The sequence below is a fragment of the Ambystoma mexicanum genome, chromosome 4q (assembly GCF_040938575.1).
Source record: "Ambystoma mexicanum isolate Mex_15411 chromosome 4q, UKY_AmexF1_1, whole genome shotgun sequence".
NCBI classification, from domain to species: Eukaryota; Metazoa; Chordata; class Amphibia; order Caudata; family Ambystomatidae; genus Ambystoma; species Ambystoma mexicanum.
The window spans coordinates 755,707,484-755,732,167 of record NC_090928.1 but is presented as its reverse complement, the minus strand read 5'-3'; the positions used below and the strand labels follow the sequence as shown (position 1 = coordinate 755,732,167).

Here is a 24,684-nt window from a genome sequence, read left to right as displayed (position 1 = left end):
TGCAAACCACCGTACTTGACTTTCCATGATTCGAGGGTGGTGCTTAGGACGCACCCCTCCTTTATGCCCAAGGTGCCGTCGGACTTCCATCTTAACGAGGCCTTGGTCTTACCTGTTTTCTTCCCGTCTCCTTCGTCGCCGGCCGAGAGGACTTTGCACTCGCTGGATGTGGCTAGAGCGCTGAAGTTCTACGTGGACCGCACGAAGAGTTTCCGGAGGACATCACAGCTCTTCGTGAACTTTGGACCTGTGAATCAAGGGAAGGCTCTCTCGAAGTCTTCTATTTCCAGATGGCTCTCCGGCTGCATCATGCACTGTCACCAGTTGACTAACCGACCGCTGCCAGGCCGTCCGAGAGCCCATTCGACCAGAGCGATCGCTGCTACTACGGCGTTCTTATCTGGTGTGCCCCTGCTGGACATCTGCAGGGCTGCTACGTGGAGGTCGACGCACACCTTCACGAAATTCTACTGCGTCGATCGGGATTCCAGGGAGGAGTCCAGGGTCGGCCAAGCAGTGCTGCGCAATCTGTTCGCCTAAGGTGAGCCTGGTGAGGAGGTAAGAATTGCTTAATGTTGAGCTTGATGTAATGCTTAATGTTGAGCCTTTGCCACCTCCCGTGGTTGTGCATGTGTGTACTTCTATGTATTCTTTATTCATGAGCATGTGAATCCATGCCAGACCCCATGCTGGAGAAGTAACAAGTTACTTACCTGTAACTGTTGTTCTCCAGCATGGGTCTGGCATGGATTCACATGCGAACCCTCCCGCCTACCCCTCTGCGGCTCTTCACTTGGTCATGCTGCCACTTCACGTGCTACCAAATCTGAAGATGGCTGCCAGAGGCGGGGCTTAGGTAGAGGGCAGTCATTGGCTGTGGTCAGTATGACGCAGAGATCAGTGATTGGTTACTACTACGAAAGACAGATCAGAAACAAAACTGATACTGACTTTTTCTTTACCGAGGATTCCATGCCTGACGACGGGGAATATTCATGAGCATGTGAATCCATGCCAGACCCATGCTGGAGAACAACAGTTACAGGTAAGTAACTTGTTCCTTACTCGACATTGGTGGAATTCTAAATAAGTTCCATTGCAACATAGCGCTTGGGCTTCCAAAATCATTCCCCAATCCAATTCTCATTCACAAGCTTGGCCTAAATTTGCAAGCTTCAAAATTTTATTGGAGGATGTTAAATAATTGTGAAAATTTTATACCCCCCAACCAACTCTCTTTATGACGATCTCGCTACAATGCATACTAATTCCCACCCAGCATCGATTGCTCACTTTGATAGTAAAATGAAGTCCACTCTTGCTTCACTAGCAATGAAGCCTATTGACCTTCTAATACGCCCGACCCTAAAAAGCACTTTCAAAATGACTGGTCTCTTATTTCTGATCGCATTGCGGGGTACAAATCCTATAAAGAATATTCGCAATTCAGGCATAGTCAGAAGCCACGCTTACCTTATTTCGGATGCTTTCCCTGTAATAAAGCTAGAAATCTATATCTGAGATTTACATTAGATCTCTACCTCACTAATGCTTGTACAAAGAACTGACGCGTTAATAAGTCTGTTTCATCTTTTACTTTATTCAATTTCTAATGCACAGCCATGGACCCTAAGGCGTGAGGGTGCGAGACATGACAAGAAACACATACATAAAAAGTTGAACATGAACCAAAAGGGGGAGAAAATCAGTGCATCAAGATGCAAGAGGACCCGGTCAGAATGGGTAAACGAAAGAATGAATGATTAGTGGAAGAGATGGGTCTTGAGGGTCTTCTTGAAGGAGGTGATCGAGGATTGCTGACCGAGCATGGGGGGAAGAGAGTTCCAGAGTTTGGGTGCTGCAGTATAGAAGGCCCCATTCTCCACCTTCTTAAGATTGCAGCGTGGAAGAGATAACAGGTTCTGCTTAATTGATCTGAGGACCCTTGGGTTACCTTTGTCTTTGATTTGATCTTGCAGATATTTGGGCATTATGCCAAGTCTGCATTTAAAGACAATCGTTAGAATTCTGAATTTAACGCGAGCTTCGATCGGCAACCAGTGTAAGGAGCGACGGGCAGCTGAGACGTGGTCACGCCGCGCCAGACCCGTGACGGCCCGGACGGCCCCGTTCTGGACTACTTGAAGTCTGTTGGAGTCAATTTTTCCCAAGCCGACCAAGAGACTGACACAGTAATCGATCTTTGCCCCAACTATGGCTCCCACGATGGTCTCTGCATTTGGCTGCGAGATAAAAGGTCTTAGGTGGGTCAGAAGTTTGACATAGTAGGTGGAAGCGGAGTTGACAATACTAACGTGAGCTTGCATGTTGAGGGACTGATCCAGAGCGACGCCTAATATTTTTAGTTTAGATTGAGGAGAAATATCCACTAGGCCTAGCCTAAATGATTTAAGGTGGGTAGCCTAAATGATTTAAAGGTGGGGTCCAATTTGGCAAGATAGTTGGTGTTACCCACGATCATGAGCTCGGTTTTGCTTTTGTTTAACGCAAGGTTGTTGGCCATCATCCAGTTTTCGATTAGGGAGAAGATTCTGTTTAGCTCTTGTTCATCCAGGGAGTGTACTCCGGAGAGTTGAACTAGGACCTGAGTGTCATAGGCGTAGTTAGAAAAGGGAGCTTTCTAGATGTTGTAAAGGCGGAGGGAGGTACTAGCACCCTGAGGAACCCCGAAGAGGACCGGAATTGGGGCCGCTTCAGAATCCCTGAGGCAGACTCTGCTCTGTCTATTAACAAAAAGGAATTGATCCAAGAGGCTGCGGAGGTGTTAAAATTGGCCACCTCGGTCATTCTGGCTACCAAAATAGGATGGTCAACCAAGTCGAATGCTGCGGATAAATCCAGAGACACAAGGAGAGTTGCTAGGCCTTTATCCATGCTTGCAAGGAGACTTGACTTGAGATCCAAAAGGGAGGTCTTGGTGCCATAGCCCTGCCTAAAGCCTGACTGATAGATGTTTAGGATAGGATGCTGGTTCAAGTGGGAGGCTATTTGTGAGTAGGCTACTCGGTCGAGTATTTTCAAAAGGAATTGCGTGTTAGTAATTGGGCGATAGTTAAGCAGATTATCGGGGGCGAGGCCGGGCTTCTTAAGAATGGGGGTGATCCAGGCAGATCTAAGGTTGTCAGGATGCAGCCCTCTCGTAGAGAGGTGTTAACAAAATTACAAATGGCTTTTAGCAGTAGAGGGGGCAAGATTTTATGATTAGGGAGGAGCAAGGATCGCACTTACACTTAGTGGGCTTGAGTTGTTCGATGGTGAATTTTAATTCAGCCTCTGAGATTGGGTGGAAGTTAAATTCATTAACTAAGGGATTTCTAATAAAAGGTTTACTATGAGCAGGTTCCAGATTGGCAGCCTGTTTTAGTACCATGTCAGCTATGATGCCCAGAAGTTTATTGTGCATTCCGTTCTGGATTTGTTGACACCAGGTATTATCTAACGGTGGAAGTTGTCCCTTTGGTTCGGGGGTAGATTCAGAGTCTTTTAGGATCCTGAACAATTCTTTAATATCAGATTTGGCGTTGAGGATCTGACTGTTATGGTAAGTCTTTTTAGCTGCCGTAAGCTCTGATCTATAGGACTTAACAGCAGATTTATATGCATCTTGGGTGAGGTTATTAGGGTTGGCTTTCCATTGATGGAATAGCTTGGCAGTAGACGATTTGGACTTTTGTAGGTCCTTGGTGAACCATAAGTTGCTTCTATTGGGGCCAAGCGATTTTTTTGCACTTGGCAGGGGCCAGGAACAGGGAGATGCTGGCCAAATTAGCTGTAAGAATGGATGACATGTCCAATAAGGTAGTATGATCAGAAAAATTTATTGCAGGTTCGAGGGGAGGTCCAATTTTGTCCTCAGTAATATGTTTAAAGTTGCGCATGGTGATGCAGTTGGGCTTATGTAACTTAGATTTTACTGGAAAAGGTACCATTATGGAGAAATGAATGAATGAACGAATGATTCGACTGGGGGCATGGCTTAGTATGGTAAATTAAACAGCGCGGGTGAGAGACTGTATTACTGTGCGCTATTCTCCATTGTCTATAATTGATGTGTGCTGGCAACGAAGAATCTCTGTGCAATGAACCCACCCAATAGGTTCATATGCTATGTATGTGCCAATAAACCCGTTGAGAGATGGTATTCGCGCTCAAGCATGTGATTTTATGAAAAAATGCCCTGAATTCATAAACAGATTCTCTGTGAGTATAATTGATAATCACTTAAAATATAAAGGTTGTGACAAATGCTTTCTTTGATCTTCAAAGTCCAAAAAAGTGGTTTATTCTGTGTGATTTCATGAAACAAAAGTCAGCCAACACGTGTTTCGACCCATTTGGTCGTTCTTTAGTGTAAGGTATGGAAATAGGTTTTTGTTGGTATAGGCAATCTTTGTTTTGACACGACACGACCAGGACCATATTTTCCTTTATTTGATGAGGTAGCTTGCTCCCATCGTTAGAAGTTAGGGTTAGATAGGTTGTTTCAAAACCATGTAAAATTCAATAAACAACCTTGAACTGTACTTATTGTGTGTTTCATACTTCTGATACCATGCCTTCCTTACACACTTATGGGCAGGCAGGCACTTCATGGGCAGTGAGTGAGCGGTGGCTAGTAGTAGCGAATAGCGAGCAGGCTAGTGTGGGCCTGTTTTTCTCTCAAAGTGTGCCATTTGTTTGGCCAATGTGAAAAGTTGCTTCACCATTGCCATGTGGCTAGTAGTTCTGACCACTTACTGAATAAATAAAATGCACAATTTGCATCCCATTTTATCAAAAAACTCCCCCTTCAGTACTACTCAAACGGTCAGTCACAAAGGAATGAATTGCCATTTGCAAATGTGGGTCACAAATTTGGTGCAGAAACAATGTTATGCCCCACCAGTGACAGTCCAACCCTGATCTCTTAGTGCTAACTCTGTACAAATGTCAAGAAAACACACATGCATGACATTGTACAACATAGTACTACACTGGCACCCCCGCCTGTCATGGCCACTTGCCCAGGATCACAGGAGCGGAACCATCAAATGGAGGGAGCAGGGGACATCATGGTTCACACACATCCCTTTGGGATGTTTATACATGAGGGTGCCTGGTTGGACGCAGTCCTGGCCCCTTTAGCGCCAGGCTCATCGAAGAACTTAAACAAGACATTTTCATTATGGGCAGAAGTTCTTGGAATGGAACGGAACTCTTTTATTATGGGCAGGAATACTCTCAAGAACTTCTCACTTGTGTGTAATTAGTCTGGGTTTGGCCTCCATCTGCATCTGCACATGCAACTTCTAGGAGTAGCAGGGTGTGGCAGGCAGGACTGAGCTAAGGGGCGTGGCCTTAAGAGCTCAGCTATAAAAGCCAGCCCAACCCCAAGGCACACGCTTCGCATTATTCTGCACCTCCGTGCAGCATAACGCTCACCGTCGCCTGGGATTCAACTTACCTGGAGAGATCTTGCCATCTACATTCATACTTACCATCCAGAGGATCCTGCTCTCACCTGTACTCTTCTTCCTGGCACCGCGGCTCACCTACAAACATCTCGGAGCGCAGACATCTTCTTCCTGGCACCACGGCTCACCTGCAAACATCTCGGAGCGCAGACATCTTCTTCCTGGCACCACGGCTCACCTGCAAACATCTCGGAGCGCAGGCATCTTCTTCCTGGCACCGCGGTTCACCTGCAAGCATCTCGGAACGCAGACAGCAACATCTGGGCACCGCAGCACAACACACTTCATCCGAACTCGCAGCACCTACAAAAGAAAGGCAAAAGACAAGGTTAGACACTTAACAGACATTTCGTTAAGGGCGCGCTGCCATTAACCCTTGCGCCTTCTCTAAAACCATCACTCACCTTCTGCTGGACATTGCGGTCGCATCCATCTTCCGCTGAGCCGTGTTTCGCGCGTCCACAGCAGTAGTTAGGCTGCATTTCCATCTATTTAGGAGAAAACGGAGAGGAACGTTATTCAGTGAAAAACAACAACATTGAGAGAAAGCAGAAAATGGGAAAAGGCAAGAGACATTGAGAGAAAGCAGAAAGAGGAGTTTAGTCGCAGCTGGACTGGGCTATTACTCAGGAATCAGTGAAGGAACTCGATTCCATCAACAAGCGCCCCTGCCAGAAGTAGCAGGACAGAGAGCTCATCATTCACACTTACCAGGTGAGCCTTATGGGCCGGTACGTGCCCACTGAAATCGCACCTTGGGTCGAAAGGTTTGGGAGATACCACAGTCACCTATCAGCGCATTCACATTTTCCCAAATCCACGCAGGAGCAGTGCCACCGTTTGTCGCTGCCCACAGCTGATCCGCAGGGGAAGAAACCAGAAGAGGGTGATCTAACTCCAGGGAGGGCTGCGACTGTGCCCCAACGCCTCTGCAGAGACCAGGTAAGCGTAACACCGCCCTCTCTCCTCCTTCAAAAGGGACAAATATCTCAGATTGGGAAATCTCCAAACAGAGACTGCAGCGCGTGCAGGTGTATAGTGTGGGCAACCTTTTTTGTGCATGGTCTGTGGTGACTCACTACCCAGTATCCAGTACTTGCTGCAGTATTTGTCCTCCTTCCTGACTGTTGACCTCCTCTCCGATTCGTCCTCGGCGGGCTGGGCCTGGGTGTGGCACAGGCTGCCTGCCAGTGCCTGGATGGTGGGCACTGCTGCTGCAGCAGCAGCCAGGCAGCTCGTCGGTCAGCCCCTTCACTCGGCGCAGCACAGGCACGCACGCACACTTGCCTTTCCTTTGACCAGAGCAGAGAGCTGTCTGGTCCACCTCCCGCTCACTGAGTCCTTGTGTCCTGCTGCGCTGCTTGCCTCGTGCTGGGGTGTGCAAGAAGTGGCCACAGACCCAGGCTTACACTCACACCACCATGCGAATGTCCCTCAGGCCAGCCCAGTCACACAAGTTGATACAGACACAATAGGAAGTCACAACAACACGAGGAGGCAGAAGCTCAGCGGCCAACACCCCTGGCCCCAGAAAAAGTGCATTTGCAAAGTTGCAAGCAACTTGCAAATGCAATTGACAAGTCGACTATGTTGTTACAATTCGCGGGCCGGCTACCTCGATGGCCTCCTGACTGGCGCCAGCCACAAAGTCGCCGGCGGATGGGTTTCTTAGCTCGGGGGCCCTGCCAGGCCAGCAAAGCCTATTATGATGCATTCATCAAAGAAAGGTAACATGATGAATGCATCCTGTCTGTGCCACGAGCTGGCTGACTGCAGAGTGGACCGCAGCTAGCAGCCCGCACTGTGCAGGCAAAAGAGGCAAGTAACTTACATTAATTAAAGTACTGTAAGTTACTAAAATATTGTTTTAACTTTAAAAAACAGGCCCGGGTGGTGGCTTATTATGAAACTGGCCCCCAGGGCCTCCAAGTCATTCGACCCATGGCAGGATTTTGACCCGTTTCAGGGCCACTTCGATTCACAATTATTTGTTCCCTTTTTGATATAACCTTTTTCTCACTTTCGCTTTTGCCACTTCTCAGCTGGATCCCTTACAGAGATCTTCGATTGTGTGCTTACGGGGTACCGGACCACTCTGTCAAAGGTATTGTATCTTGCTTTTAAAGTTCAATCACTCATCAGCAGTTCAACTTTACTTGCTTTTCTTATCTCACACGTTTTAACAATGTTCGTTCCAGCGCTCACCATACAATGTTGCTGCTTGCATCCTTGGCTTCAACACAGACCGTCTTGCATCGTTCTCCCCAACTCTCACCGGCTGTGTTGATTTCACTGAGGCAGCTTTATTCTTCGTGCCAAGGACAGTACCACGGCGGCTGATGCTTCTCCCCGCCTTGATTATTGATGCGGTAGGGCCCCGGGTATCTCAGACACACAATGCAGGATTCTTCAGCTTGGTTTATTGGTCTTATGCTTTCTATTCCCTAAGTTTCTGGAAAGTAATGGTTCCTTGTCGAAAAGGTCAAGGTAACTTCCCTCCTTGCGATCCTCTTCTGTTTTGCCATCTTTCTTCTCTCGTTCAGCTGCTGTCTCGAAACTGCAGTGCTATCAGAGGGAGCTGTCGGGAGTGAGGAGAAACGAAATTACGAAGTATCAACAACCTGCAAGCTGCATTAACACCCTCTGCCTGCAGTTCGGCAAACAAACGGTGCCCAAAAGCTAATTGGCGAAAAGGACGCCGATAGCTTTAAGCGGCGCTAAATCTGCATTCACAGACTCTGCCGAACCTGAACTCACGTGATCCACAGCTGAGCATAAAGCCACACCCACTCCGCCCTTGCGGCGTAAGCCCTGAGGACAGAAGGACTGATGTACTGCTGTTAGGCTGTGGCGGCTTTGGCGCAGATGCGAGGAAGCGAAAGCACTGATTCGCACCTTGATAGTTGAAACGCTACAGATCCAAAACTAAGGAATCGAAACCAAAAAGCAGAAAGTGGAGACTGCGGGCCACCAGCCTTTGATCCACATCTGCGCCCCCCGAAATTACCACACGGCATCAGAATCCATTTGCCAAAAATGAAAACACAGCTGACTGCTCCCGACCCGCCCCTAAGAAACAAAGAGCACACGCAACCCACAAATAAACCGCCCCAACGAAGCATTCTGAAAGCTGTAGGAGGTCAACAGCGAGCAAAACTAACCCAGAGCGCAGGAAAGGCCTAGTAAGAGATACAACACCAGCCTAACCAATCAGACCACAACGAAGGAAATAGCGGCAAACTAATCCCCTAACCACTCAGCAACCTTGAAAAAAAACCATGACACGCACAACAAAGAAGAGTAGGAACACAAAGATAACTCCCCCACGCATGACGCTGAGAAAGAAGACAATGGAAACTTTAGACGAACAGCACGCGCCTAAGAAACTAAACGAGAAAAGGCCAAAAGAACCCTCCGGAGATCACAACAACAAAGAGGAATGTGAAAGGAAAGGAATAGAAGGAAACGCAAATGAAATAACGGACGCAAACTCTCTAAAAAATACGGACAAAACCGGAAAAAAAGAAGAAAATGAGACAAAAGCCCTAATCCAACAGACAACCGAGCCCCATTTCTCACCCGCTGAATCAGCGCACCAGCCACAGACACAAAGCATCCCAAAGCAACCAAAAATAACAGGAATCATTGATGATCTAAACCCAGGGAAGATGGACGCCCCAAGAGAAGATACCCAAAAGCAAACAAAATCGGTGATAGAGGAAAACACGCAAAAGAAGAATGATGAAGAAAAAAAAAAAGACAACGAATACAGCGGCGCACGAAGAAACCGAAGAAATGGAGAAGAAGATCTTAACCCAGCGAGAAAAGGCTTCGAAAGCACAAAAGAAATGGCAAATGCTATATGATAGCCAGAGACACTCACAACAACTTGAGACAAGGAAAAATGAACAGACAATTCACAAAGCTGCTAGATTGTCACTCGATATAACTGAAATCGAAAAACCTTATGAGGAACCACGAAAAAAGGAGAGAGATATTTGGGAGCACATCCCCTCCACCAACAAAAAACGAAACAAGCACTATGTTCGGAAATCTAAGAACAGCAATGGGACAAACAACGAATGAACAAAAGATCAAACACAACGGGAGAACACCACAACAAGCAAATGAACAACATACAGATCCCATAGAAAACCTATTCATACATAAAGAGCCACCCAATAATAAATGTAGCTGCAACACTCCTGAAGAACATGAGATAGCGTCCATACCAACGTCAATGCTAGATCTACAGAACATGCTAATAACAACTACAACACAATCTTTGCTGCCATATATGAAGCTACAAGAATCCCTAATAGAATCAATAAAAGACCCTAAACCCTTACTGCATTAATCCACTCAAAACAAAGCTACCTAGAACAATGCATGAACATAATAGTTGAAAGATTAGAAAGGGAAGCCCAAATAAGCCATACATGGCAAACACGATTATTCAACATTGCATGCAGCGACAGAGCTGAGAAAATGGATTTGACACATGCATTAATCACAATGATGACAACAATCAACAAAGAAAAACTACGGCAAACACCGATAACAAACAATAAAAGACCAACTGAAGCTCCCCGACAGCAGAAAAGATAGATAAGAACGAATTTATAAAAATTGCGGAAAGCCCATATGGAAACACCCCGACAACTGGCAACGAAACAAACTTGATTGATCTAAACAAAGAGCCCAATTCAGCAACAAAAATTAACTGCCCAATCGCGAGAGAGACCGAAGAAGCTACAGAGCCAAAAGAAGATGGGAAAGCGAGACAAAGATTAAAAAAGACAGAAACTTATGAGATCTTCTCCAAAGGAAACAAGACTGCTTTGAATAAAGAGCCGGCCAAAAAAGGAACAACCCTGAGAAAAAAACAACAAAGAGGCTCCAGCGCCTTCCTACGAAACCTGACAAACCCGCCAAAGAATCCCAAGCTAAAAGAGAACAACAAAAAACAGGGCAACAATAAAGCACCACAGCGGAAAAATTCCGAAAAGAACACACCAAAAGAAAAAGCACAAACAACTGATTGCAACGGCGAAGACACAGAAATAGAAGAACTAATCAACTTATCAACATACACAGAAGAACTGAACGACCAATCTGAAGAAGCGCAAATTGAAATTTTAGAAGGCTCCATGATCATACTAGACGAATATGAAGAGGAGCAACCAGAAGAAAATAAAACCCATGAAAGCTCCACCTATGAAATTAGCCTCGATGAGATATCTAAAGTGGATTGGGAAGACGACGAAGAGTCAACCACTGATTTCAATGATGAGCCCCCACCAGCAGAGAATGAAGAAAACAACAAAGACAAGACTGACGCAAGGAATAGCAACATGAAAAATGCAATAAAACTACCAATCTTCATCCACCCACATATCAAACAAAGGAAAAAGAAAAGAAAATAATGCTAAAAAGAACGACTGAAGACAACAATCTCATAATGAATCGTACCAACGTGCTTAGACTATTCCAAGCAATCCCAAGCATGAAGGAAATAACAACGAAAGATATACATACTGTAGAATTCTGCAATGAAACAACAACTGACCAAGTGAAGATCACGTGTATGGCAGAAAAAGTCATGAACAAAATGATAGAGAACAAATCAATCTTTATGCAGCTGGGTTTTGAAGTATCTCTGATTGAAGAAATGTCAAACATGGAGGAAAAAAAACATCTTGCGCACCGGATCAGAAGACAATCCGACAACAATAAAAATACATACACCAAACAGATAGACTCTCAAAGTAAAACAACTGCTCAAGAGTACCCAAGAGAACAGAACAAAGAAAAGGAAAACGATTACAAAGACTTTCAAAACCGGCACAAGCTTTACCGAAAATACGGGATATGGAGACAACAAGATAACACAACATGGGAAAATGAAGAAAGTTATAAACAAAGAAGATAACAACTAAAAGAAGGAAACCCGAACACCACCACGCAATGCTCATGGAACACCCGGGGACATAGTCACTTATTCCACGCAAAAAATTCAACGCTACCATTGGCCGACATAATTTGTCTCCAGGAAACTTGGATAACAGAACAACCAATGAGTGACGGATACACAGTAATAATGAACCCAGCAATCCAGAAGAAAAAAGGGGCAGAATCTCGACCTCATAGAATCTGAAAACATAAATCCGTGGATTCAAATAACGATACTTAAATGCAAAACAGAAAAACCGGCGAAAGAAACAACAAATAGACACCACAGAGAAGAGAAAACATGGTGCCTAATGAACCTTTACTGGAATCCAGTAAGCATATCAGACGAGAAATTCATAGATGCAGTATTCTCGACTCTGGACAACGCCAAGGAGACACACAATATCGCAGAATGCATAATATGCAGAGATTTAAACATTCACATGTTCGACAAAGAAGGGAAAGAACTAAGGAAAAACTTCCTGTCGACCAGAGCTCAGAACTGGAATAAAGAAACAATATGCAGGAACCTGAGTAGGTCGGACACCATAGACACAACAACAGGAAGAAGGATGGAAACCTGGGCAAGAGGGAACTCTATAGCCACAATTGACTATATATACTTGTCCAAAGGTATATATGATGAACTCAGCGAAACACAAAACATCCAAACAAAAACCAGCGACCACTTCATAATGAGAAGAACTTGGAACACTGTGAAACCAACTAACGATAGAATGGAACCAACAGATTTGGAGATAAACAACGGAAGAAACAGACTAAGAATTGGACAAAAAAATGATAGAAGAATTTCCGAACATAATGAGTAACTCAAGATTAGCAGACAATGAAAAGATCTACTATGAATGGTTACTCTTACCCTACAAGTGCCAGAATAGACCCTCTAATGAAAGAAAAGCGATAAAAAATCACGCCCATGCCTTCAATGAGAAGATGAGAACCAAAAAAAAGGAACTGCGAACCAAAATAAAAGCGATACTGAAGCATAATACAAATGAAAAATCAAAACAACTAAAAGCGACGAAACAAGAAAAAGAACAACAGAGCCACAATAATGTAAGACGACGCTGAGAAGATGCTCCAAACCATAAACAAAAGAAATACGAGACAACTATGACCATTGCTACATGGCCAAACCCAAATAATACACTCATCGCCGATGTACCAGAGGCAAGTTGGACAACATACTACTTTACAGAGATATATGGACACAGAAAAAACAAGAAAAGAAAAATCCAAGACACTCAAAATAAAACATGGGAATGGGACTCCGTAGACATACAAAAAGCAATCAGATCCCTAAACATATCCAGAGCTCCGGGACCGGATGGTCTATTGAATATGATATTAAAACAAAACCCAGAAGCATGGGGAGCAATATGGGAGAGCATATTTGAAATGATCCAGAGTACCAAATCAATCCCTAAAACATGGAGGCAAGCAACGATAATACCCATATTCAAACATGGCTCCACAAAAGACCCACGAAATTACAGACCGTTAGCATTGCTAGATCCACTCGGGAAAATCTTCGCCAAACTCCTACTAGAGAATTTGAACAGATGGGCAACAAAAGAAAAAAAAATACGCAACCAGACAAACGGGGTTCTTAAAAACGGTCGGCATTAATATCAACCTCCTATTACTAAATATATTGAAACACGAAGCCAGAAGAATGAAATCACAAATTTAGGCCGCATTTGTAGACTTAAAACTGGCTTTCGACTCCGTGAACAGAGATGCCCTATGGGAGAAGCTGAATACGTGGAAGTGCCCAAACAACAACATTGAACCTATCAAACTCTTATATAAAAATACCAGTATAAGAGTCAGACTATCGAAAGAAGGCACTCTGACTGAACACATCAGAACATGGAACGGCCTGAAGCAAGGATGCCCGCTGGCCGCCACGCTTTTTGACCTTTATATGGCAGATCTTGAAGAAAACATCTACATACCGCAAATGAATCCGCCAAAAATACATAATACTGCAATACCATGCATTCTATATGCTGACGACATAGTGCTGCTGGCAAAAACACCAAGAGGACTGCAGATAGCGCTGAAAAATCTGGAAGAATACATGGGAAAGAACCAGCTAGAAATTAACACAGAGAAAATGAAAATTATGACATTAAAGAAAGAAACCAGGAAAACCGGAAAAATGCCCTCCTTCCACATAGGAAAAGACAGAGTGGAGATTGTAAAGACAATAACATATCTCCGAGTATGGATATCACAATCCCCCACTGAAGAATAATGGATGCAGTTACTCAATGACAAGACTGCATCACTTGCGAGACAGGCCAAAATAATACACAGAAGATATGGAAAATTCTCCCTAACTCCAGTAGTTAACGTTCTAAAAACAAAAAGTAACAGCAGTGCTAACTTACGAAGCAGAGGCAATGATAAACATCAACAAATCCATCTGGACTCAATTAGAGGGAAAATTCTGGAAGAAAGTGCTAAACCTACCAATGTCCCTGCCTGCACCACGTATACGAGCAGAACTTGCCTTACAATCACTTGAATCCATCGTACTATGGAAACAACTCGACCTGTACAGGAAAATCATGAGTCAAAGCTATGCACCTCTCGAAATACTCGGATCCGACAAAAACAACAATGCAGGACACACCCTTGCAATATGGAAAAGAGCGATAGAAGACAAAAGAATAAAACAAGACATATCTCTGGAAATGCTGTTAGAAAGACCTCAAAAAGCGAAGACCAAAATCAGGGAGAATGACTGGATGAAGACAACACAAGACAAATTCAAGTACCGACACCATATACAATGTGCACTTGATTCCAGAAGAGTTCATCAATTACCAGCGTAGCTGACAATGTTCCCCTCCTCAAAAATAAGAGACACATTCATGAGACTGCGCCTAAACATCCTCCCAACACGAGAAATGATGGCAGCGAGGAAGCAAATCCCCAAAGCAAAAAAATATTGTTGATTCTGCAAAGACAAGAAGACTATATAGACACTACATCACATAATCATGATTTGCCCTGCTCTTGATGAAAAAAGGCAACTATCGAGAGAATGGTTCATGAAAATGACAAAGGTACTCGACCCGGAAGACCGTTGGGCAACGATGATAGCAGGAAATGAAAAACAACTGATCTTTGCCCTAATTTCGTTCTGGAAGAACATGATGAATTTAAGACAAACGGACTAAAGAAACAATAAGATAAAGAAAGTGAAACCAAAGCAAACCTCAGAGGACAAATGAGAGCCAACGTCATTGGATAAAACATTCAGCGTAGCTCAGCTAATTAACAACCAGAGGAGAAGGCAATAAGATGAGAGGTTTGAATGCAAACCAAAGCATTTAAAAAAAAAAAAAAAGAAACTGCTGTTTCCTCGTGTGCTGTCGTGCTCTGCCTTTTATCCGTGGGGGAAGCTTAATGGAAGTCAAGTGTGTGTGATGGTCTGTAATTGCCTAATTTCGTCTGACCATTGTATTGGGACACGTCAGGTATACTGCTCGGGTGTTAGTCTGTTTTTTCTCATTGCGGGCTGTCCATGTGAAAGTGTTGGTGTTGTAAAAGGGGGTCGGGGGTAGAGTTCCTAAGTATCCTACCTGGTAGGATGGGGGTAAAGGTGTTACAGGGAAGAGGATACTGCGTCTCACCATCCGGTGTCCCACTCCCCGAAGACTCCTCACCCAGGTGATCCTCCGGCACTAGTCCACCCCCAGAAACTGGATCCAAAAGCGATAGCTGTGTCCTGCCACCTGGATGACAGATCCCTGGGGACTAGTGGGTGAGACACATTCTGGTTTCTCACACTGCATGCTTGCTGATCTGTCTGGTTTGGCTAACCACAAAACCTCTGCGAGGGGGGCACCCAACACTGCTTGGTTCATACAAGCCAAGTGTTGGTCGTCCCCTGATGGGCCATTGCCTTAACACCCGCAGCTTGGCACCCTGCAAATACTGGCAGAAGTTTGGAACCGCCAACCACCCCTTGCTTCTTGGTGCCATAAGGACCTGCAGCGCTAGCCTCTGCTTTTTATTCTTCCAAATAAAGCTTATAGAGTGAGCGGTAAAAGCTCTGGGGGAGAGAAACCGGAAGAGCCCTGAAATAATAGAGGAATCCGCCCCATCCGGGAAATATGCAGTGGACTCCAGCGCTCAACATCCCCCCGCGGATTAGCCGGAGGTAGTTTACTTCGTATAAAGAGTCCAATGATTTTGTAATGTTGACCCCCAGATATTTGATTTCCTCCCTTGCCCGCTGAAACGGAGTGCACCCCCGTGCCTTCCCCAAGGCTGCATCCGTTAGCAAGTTATTTAGCACCTCTGACTTGTGTACGTTAACCTTTAAGCCAGATACCCTGCCAAAGGCCTCGATTTCCATGGCTACTGCCACCAGGGAGGCTTCCGGATCAGAGAGGGCCAGAAGCACGTCGTCCTCGAATGCCATTGTTTTATGGACCTCACCCCTGAACGAAATGCCCTTTACTGGGGGCGATTCCCTTAGGCGCTGCAGAAAGGGTTCTAAATATATTGCGTAGAGCAGTGGTGAGAGCGGGCAACCATGTCTGGTTCACCTCTCTGTGTTTATTTTTTTAAACAGAAGCGAGAAAGGGGACATATGCAAAGAGAGAATAAAGAGAGATTGGCCTGATGAACCAAACTGATCACCTTTCTGTGATAAATCGAATGATTTGATGATTCTGTTCCACAAAAGAAGATAACCGGTAGATACTGTACTGTTTAAACATTGTGATCTATGTTTCATATCCGGGTCACTCCCTCGTGTGACCTAAAACAGCCCATGGAAGCAAGCAAGCAAACAACTTCGGTCTTGCAACATCCATGTCTTAATTTCTATGCGGGCAACAATTAACTGTGTAAAGATCTATCTGGTATCTTTTAAACTGTAGATCAATCTAATCGTACAAACACACAATTGAAACTATTTGCAAAACCCTCAAAATTAGTTCTACTCCTGAAGGAAAAACAAAGGATCAAAAAAACTAGCATTGGTAACGCAAAAAACCAAAATTAAAGGCAAAGGCATGGAGTCTTAAGGATACAGCTACAGTGATGAGGTCAGCTGTAACAGAACACAGGAAAAGTGTTAGCAGGACCCTTTGTAGTCCCCCTTAAGCACCAGGTGAAGTATAGCAAATACAAGCAGCACTGCACATATGACACTGCTATACTATATAAAGAAATAAAATGCTTTAATAGGTGACCAAACTACCCCAGTGCAGGCAAAAGTGGATCTACTTGAAGTCATGGCATCCCTCTGAGCTGACTCATTGGAGAAATTGGGCTGACTGGTACGGTACTATTGAATTCTCCACCGTCATCAGCATAGTTCAGTGGAAAGGTATAAAAGCAGGTCTCTTGCAGCCCCCATGAAAGGCCAGCACCTGGTGAGAATTTCTGTACTGAAGCAAAGAGGCATTACTAGCTACTTCTCATTTGTGTCTGTGGAGAGGAAGCAGAAGGCCCAAGCAGTAGAGGCAAAGAACAGCATCACCAACTGCAGAAACATTGGAAGTGTCCTGAGCTATAACAGGGACAACTCTGCTGCAGACTTGACGCAGCACTCTTGTACATGGCAAACCTGGCAGCAGCAGTACATGTTCTGAGCAGACATTTTTCAGCACTGAAAAGGATTTAGAGCCTAAGGCTACGTCTCAGTTTAAGCTTGATAAACCAGCAACATATTGCAGTCGCTGAATCCAAGAATCAAATCTGTAGGAATATTGCGAGGTTCTCTACCCTTTTAACATAACAAGGGAAATATCATGCTCATCACATTCCATGCCAATCTCCATACAGTTGCAACAAAAGCTGAAATATTTTTCAAAAGCTAGTATAGCTCAGTGGCAAATCACTCGTCTTGCGACACAGAGAAACACAGTTTTGAATCCCGGGTCCGCGCTTAGAAACCTTTTCGGTATTAGGTTATGAAAAAAACAATTATAATTATCTAATTTTGGAAATGTTGAATTTTACGTTGTTTTCAAATTTTATATTTGCCTTTATTTTATTGTTTAAGCATGCTACATTTCATTGAATCTCCTCGTTGAGTGGCTGTTTTTGGTGAGCTGGATTACTTGAGATTTTATATGGAAAACAACTATTTGGCATTATTGAAATATATTTTGAATATTTAGGATACCTGCTATCCTAGTCCATCCAGGACTTCTAGGCTGCATGCCTCACTTCTCGCCACACTACCCAGAGCATTTTGTTTTATTTCTCAGCATTTTTGCTGAGTGCACACTACATTTTCCAGCATCTGATCCCATCTTAGAGGGTCTGACAGGCATAACAGGGCCGCGTCTGTGACTGTTATAGACAGCAATGCCTCATATCTTGATAATACTGGACATTTGAACTTATTTGTATTGAGTGGATGCCCGGGCTTTTCAGAATTCCATGCAGTCATTATGGATGGCTTCCCAGGTATGTTGCGCATATCCCAAGTGCTACATAAATATTTAGACCTTTTTGGAGCTGATCTTAAATTGATGGAATCCTTAACGCTATCTCAGAAGGTAGAGAAAAGTGCCGATAGAACTGCACCTCATAGCGCTCTTAAAGTAAGAGATGAACAGTCGGAGTATTCACCAGCAGAATCCTGGTTAGTTGTCAATCATTCAATATTTAGCTCCTAAAGAACCCCTTTCACCATTTTTGGCGTTATATGCTAACAGTGCCTGACTCCCACTCATGAGACCCCAATTCTAAAGTGTGGACAGTTGTAGCATTCTTATTTAGATTGTCAGATTGTCATTCAGTTCTCTCTAATCTAATTACCACAATTTCTAAACTTCTGTCCTAAACGTTGGAACTCAGATTGTAGAGGCATATTCCAGGTCCTACACATACTTGGGTTTTCTACATTCCACAGAGCCTCTCTGAGTTAACTCGTCATGGCTCAGTTTAGGATTTGGAGTCACAATCCCTCATTCAAAACTATTTCAAACCCCTCTATGGCACTTAAGGGCTCTTAATAAATGCACATAGTTCACCTTGTCATGCCATTGACATTTAATACCTTGTTGAGCAGGCTCATTTTGACTTGTATAGCATGGCAAATGTGGCTGAAAGATTTCTCTGGCCCAGCTATTTTGCCTGCTTTTTCTGAGGAATATTGCACACTTCATATCAGTCGGGAATGTGGTGGAGAGGTAGAGTTACTTTTGCTTTTGAAAACTATTTGATGTGCTCCTCTTCTCCGTTGTGGCATTCTAGAAGCAAATCATACTCTTTGGAACTCTTTCACCATTTATTTAGTATATATCAACCCTAAGTTGAATGCCCTGTTCCTACAAAATGTTCATGATTTGAACATACCATTTATGAAAATGCTATCCCCCCATCTCTCCTCATGGGCGATGATTTCTTTTTCCACTTTGTTTTTATTAAGCATTGTGTAATAAAACCCCAGAAAGTATGGTAAAAAAAAGTTGAACTGCAAGTAACATACCTTTCATTTTACCCCCAATCCCATCCCATCCCTTTCCCCCCACTTAAACACTACCAAGCCCAACTGACTGTTGGCGACAAGTAATACCAAAGTAATGAGACCAAGTATTTGATCGTGACTGACGTGGTGGGATGGACAGACAATGCCAAAGCAAGTAAAGGTTTCTGAGGCTCAGTGAACCAACTGTGTCTTACAGGAGAAGATTATTAAAGTCTCAGGGCACTGCCTTCTTGGCTCAAAAGGACCATTTTCCAGTTCAACAAAAAGGAGTCCATGTTGTTGTGGGTCATTGCAGAAGGTTTGTCATATGTAAAGATATCCCATAACTTAGTGAGCCACTCTGTTCTGGACGGGGCAGAGGATTGTTAACATTTCTGTGCAGGGGCTAATCTCCCTGCTCTCAGCATCACCTCAGTCACCTTCGGGAAGCTACTCGATTCCGAGTCGGGGCGGACAGAGTGCCAAGGAGAAGTTCGAGGGGATGTAGGGAGGGGGAGATTCCCACAATATCTTTGATCCAAATCAAAAGCTCAGACAAATAAATCTGGATGGATGGGCATTCCCACCACATGTGATTCCAAGTTCCACACTGGGCACACTCCCTAGGGCAGAGAGGGGATGTCCCAGTGAACATCTTTGATAGCCTAGCAGGGGAGAGATGCCAGACGTGAAGAATCTTAAAATTGTGCTCCATAGCCAAGGTATAAAGGGTACCCGAGAAGAGAAACCTATAGACTGCGCCCCAGGTCGCTTCATCCAGTACCGTCCCCAATTTCTCCTCCCAGAAGCGGCTGAAATTTTATGGGCGATGATTTTAATCTAAAGTTTGATGATGACAATATCCATGCCTGAAAATCGACGAGTGGGCATCACTCTGTGTACTGTGTTTAATATTATGTTCTGATTTCAGTATGTGGGGCTCGACAGTTAACCCTATAGACACACAAAGAGTAATGGCATTCCATGAGAAGATCAAGGACCCTTGCCCTGGTACTGTGCGCCCCCCACCGCTAGTTTATAAAGAGTTTTCTAACTCTTATGTTTACAGGAGTACATTCTTTAATGCAAAGCAATTTCACATGACCAATGCATTTTGACCCAGCGGTCCATCATCAGGGCAACATTTGTAAATCACATAAGACCAAGACATTTAATAGCAAATCCTCCATTAAAAAATATAGACCTCTGTTTTGATTTCGCACCGCAAGCACAAAATAGCATGCCGAGCTTCAAAGAGTATACCTAACTTGAGATCTAAGGTAGAGAATTAAACATAATTAAAAAATGCAAATAATCTTAAAATACATAACACAAAAAATAGTAAATGATTTGAGACATATACCTGAACCACATGATGAAAACTTCTGAAATAGGTGTGCTTCATGAATGATGTAAAGAAAAAAAATGTAAATGGTCCATCTTCGTAGGATGTCAGTCTAGTAATATGCCAATAAGAATGACCAACCAAAACCTGACTTGCCCTCTCGCACGTACTTGTAAAAAGAGTTCTGGAGAAATATGGAAAAAAGAACTGTCTGGCATTTTCAAACATTAAAGATCGTACGTGTTGTGAATCCTATGTAGCAGGGCTGTGCTCAAGGACCATACTCAAGATTATTACACCATTTGTAAGCATTGGTGCCATATTCAGGCTCTTCCTGCAAGGATGACACGACATGACAGTCGATTTAACAGCATTTACTTTCAGTCTGATGATATAAAGTTTGTGTATGCCGTGAAAAGGTCCTGTAAAGCTCTTGGGGTATGAGCAATCAGGACTGTGTCATCGGCATATGCCAATATCGGATATGACTTCCCATTCATTTTCAGCACCTCTGAGCTAGCGTGCATCAAAGCTTCCCATAGCCCATTGATGTACGAAGAGAACAAAACAGGTGCCATCAAACACCATTGGAATACTCCTGCGTTAACCTGGAAATAAGAAGTGCAATGTCCAAAGGAATTACTTCTCACACAGTCCTGGATATTTTTGTGCAAACCAGTCAGCAAATCTATTATCTCCACCGGACAGCGCTGCGACCGGACTACAGCTCACAACATTTCTCTATTAACCTTATCAAAGGCTGTGCTCAAGTCCATAAAGGCAAGATATATTGGCTCTGACTTTAAATAAAGTGAGTTAGCCAAAATCATTTGGCGATTTAAATTATGTTCACTTGTGCCCAGTCTTGGGCAGAAACCCAGTTGTATCTCATCAAGAGTGCCGCTGGTATCAATCCAAGATTCGATTTTACCCAGCAGCACTCTTCCAAAGATCTTGAACAAAGAGCCAAGGAGAGAAATCGGTCTGTGCAAGGCTGAAGTATCTCTTGGACCCTTTTTGTAAATGGAGTGAATGATCACCTTCCCCCATCCTTTTCTTGGTCCTCAACAGAATAGAACTCTCAATACATATGAAGCAAGTCCACCAATACCGACCTGCAAGCCCCATCCCATCCACTGATTCCAGCTTTGTGGTAGTTTCTGCATCCTGCTGTACGACCAGAAGGGACAGACACTGGGCCTCATTACACGGAAGGCGGTAAGGGTTAACGGTGTAGACCAGCCGTTAAAGTTGGGACCCGCAAAGGGACCTTGGTGCTAATTACGGTACCACAATTTGCGGTACCGTAATTAGCTCCTTCCCCATTCCCATTATGCCATATGGGGCAAAAAGGGGAATGGGGAAGGGCCATGGAGAAAGGGGGAATTACCGCCCTGCCAACCTTGGAATGGGGTGGTAATTCCCCTTTCCTCCATGGTGGTACCGGTATGGTACCAGCGGCAACCATGGTGCTAATAGCACCATGGTTTACCGCCTACCGTGTAATGAGGCCCACTGTCTTGTTTGGACCCCATCCCTTGAACTCCCTTCCTCTACTCATAGGATCAGTGCAATCCCTTATGTAGTTCTGCGCTGCACTCAAGGCCTTGTTCTAACCCTTCTCTATGCTGTCCATCAAAAGGACACACTGTCCTGACCAAATTGTCCTGATAATCTTACAGCTGCTACATCTCCTACCTGCCTAAAAAACTGCTGCGCCAACTGGATGCTTAATGGTCATAAAACCATGCTAACCATTGTCTTGCTGCATTGCTTCTGCGCCTCCGCTAACTGCCTGATTGTCTTCAGTAGCCTCTGCCACATTTGTAATGATTGAAATGTAACCCCATGCTCATGATCTACTTCATGATGAAGCTGATATGCCAGCTCCTGCCCAGTTCATGCAAGACATACAAATCTCAGTGGTGTAAAGTGGCAATTACATTTGCAGTCTGTGTTATACAAATCCAAATAAACCTATTGGAACTGCTATACCAAACTGGTATTCAGCTATTTATATTTTGTTGCTACTTTTATGTCAGAGGAAGGTATCATGAACTTATTCTTTATTGCTTTCGTAATCCTAGCTACCAATTGTCTGTTATCTGATGTTGGTTGTCTCTATCCACAGATTAATGTTGGAGATACAAGATTCCAAGCTATGTATACTTCTCACCTGTTTAATGTGGATCCCTCTGACCCTAATTTCAAGAAAACCAAAGCAATGGGCAAAGTCTTAGAAGAGAAAGTTCGGCGAAGAGAGCAAAAGCAGGCAAGTCTTACAGGTGCATTAAAGAAACCAGAAACTGCAATGGAAGAAGAAAATAAACAGAAAACATCTTTGAAAAAAAACCTAGATCCAGCGTTATCAATGCTAATCAAATCCGTAAAAAACAAAACCGAACAATTTCAAGCAAGGAAAAAACAAAAGATTATATAACCACAACCACGTCTTTTTGTGAACAACTCTTGAACCTCTGCACATTTCCATTGACTGAATTTGTACCACCAATGGCCTCCACTCCAACAATAATGGATCATTTGCAACTCTCCTTCGAAGACTTAAAATATTCTTCCATTGCAAAAAGGACATTCCATTTTTTGACGGCAGAGCAGAAAACATGTTTTAACTATCGTTAATATCTGAAAGACCCATATTTGTGAACAACTGTCAAATACAATTCCTGTTGCGAAAAGTCCATTCACTTAATGTCAGTGAGGCAAACCTAACATATCCTCAATATCCAGTGTTTTATGACCAATTGTACTAATTCCCCCCCCCCCCCTCCAATTCTTCAGTGGACTCCATGTTTCACAGACATTAACAGGTTTTTGCACATCCAGAAGACAAATGAGTAATAAGTTATATGTCAGCAGCACCCTCTGATCTGAGGGACTGTGCCTGTGGAGCCAATTGTTGTGCATCCTGTGAAGCAAAACCCCTCCCAGCCCAACCTATCCTGACTTGTGTATCTGGTCTAGGCCAAAGTTGGAACAGTGTTATGTCAACAAAAGGGAGTTTGAATATCCTGGGGCTCTTTGTGGAGTGACGTGAAACAATTGCTAATTATAAGGATCCTCTGCCCCCACTTGGCTGTGCCATGAACCAAATTTACCCGCTCACCAAGCAGAGGTCTGCAAAGGACCACTAACACCATAACTGTGGTGGGGTGGAGGATGGCCTAGTAACGGCAAGCCCTGATAACCAGTTGTAGTAACAGGGCCAGTGAATTTGGGCCCCCATGTTGCTTGTGGCAGGTTTAGGTTGTTTGCAACAGCAGCTCTTCTGGCTGTTTGGGGTTTGGAAAATCAGCATCAAGTCACTGCATGGGAGGGTTAAGGTAACCTTTCTATTTGACAGCTCAGTGGTTCACTCCAAAAAATGGAAAACACAGTTTGCAAAAGAACCTCAACATGTTCGCTGATCTTTCTTAATTAAAATGAATGAATTATATAAAGCTTGGTTAGTACTATGTGTTTTTCAAATACCATAAGTTCACAATTTACTAAATGCCTTATTACACAGTTTCCTTCTTGCATCTCAGACTGTGCCCACTTTTCAGTATCTTAATTAAAAAGGTGGGCATCTGAGCCAGCCACCAAAACCCATAATTTCAATCTGATCTATTCGACCACAATACCTTTTCCTTGCTCACTGAAAGCACTGTCCACTACTCAGCATTCTCTTGATCTAAGCCTGAATTTCCCTACAACAATTGGGTCATGTGTCATATGTAATCTTGTATGTGTACATGTGTGTTTATATACAGGGTCGTGTGGTGGATGTTTGAAAAAACAGAAGCGGAGACAGAGTGGATGGTAGCTTAATGTGAGACCAGGCTGTGCCTCATTTTCTGCTGTTATGGGGCATTCTACGTTAGAAAAGGTATTTGTCTTTTAGAGGCTTCATTGTAGAGCGTGTTATTTTGATGCCAATGTGGTGCTTTGTCCTGCCATAGTTAAAGCAATCTACCACCTACTCCTACCAGTTAGTGTTGCCAGGGTATTAAGAGGGATTGTGTTTTGCCTGTTTTACTGTGCTTTGGTGCATGCTGTGCACTATTTGAATGTGAGAGGGACTCACTGGTTTGATTAAATGGCTCAGGCAAGCTCCTCTATTTGTACAACCTGAGAGCACATACATGGTTGCCCTCCCCTGCACTGAGAAATGTCTTCAGTACACTGCTCATGCCAATCCATAGTGACTTCCACTGCCACCTTCTAAAGCACAGGCCTCACAAATCTTGAGAAGAAATTGAATTGTGAGGCAGTTAAATGTTCACCTGTACAGTGCAGACATTGTGTTGGTTTTAACCTTCGAGGTTCAGCCTCCATCAGTTTAGTGTACTTGTTTTCGGCACACTTTGTGTGGTTGCCCATGTTTTCTCAGCAGTCATTGTTCTGCCATACGGGCAGCTCATGCACTTATATCTGCTGACTGA

General features: G+C 43.9%; 1 protein-coding gene across 2 annotated transcripts in view; it reads left to right on the top strand.

Moving 5' to 3' along the window:
• Window positions 1-23,700, top strand: part of ESF1 (ESF1 nucleolar pre-rRNA processing protein homolog) — a 906,650-nt gene extending 882,950 nt beyond the window's left edge. For both annotated transcript variants that reach the window (XM_069608338.1, XM_069608339.1), the window contains exon 14: window positions 22,374-23,700. In XM_069608338.1, coding sequence (XP_069464439.1) covers window positions 22,374-22,682 — 309 coding nt within the window. In that variant the 3' untranslated portion in view covers window positions 22,683-23,700. The remainder of the gene's footprint in view (window positions 1-22,373) is intronic.
• Window positions 23,701-24,684: the final 984 nt, after the last annotated feature.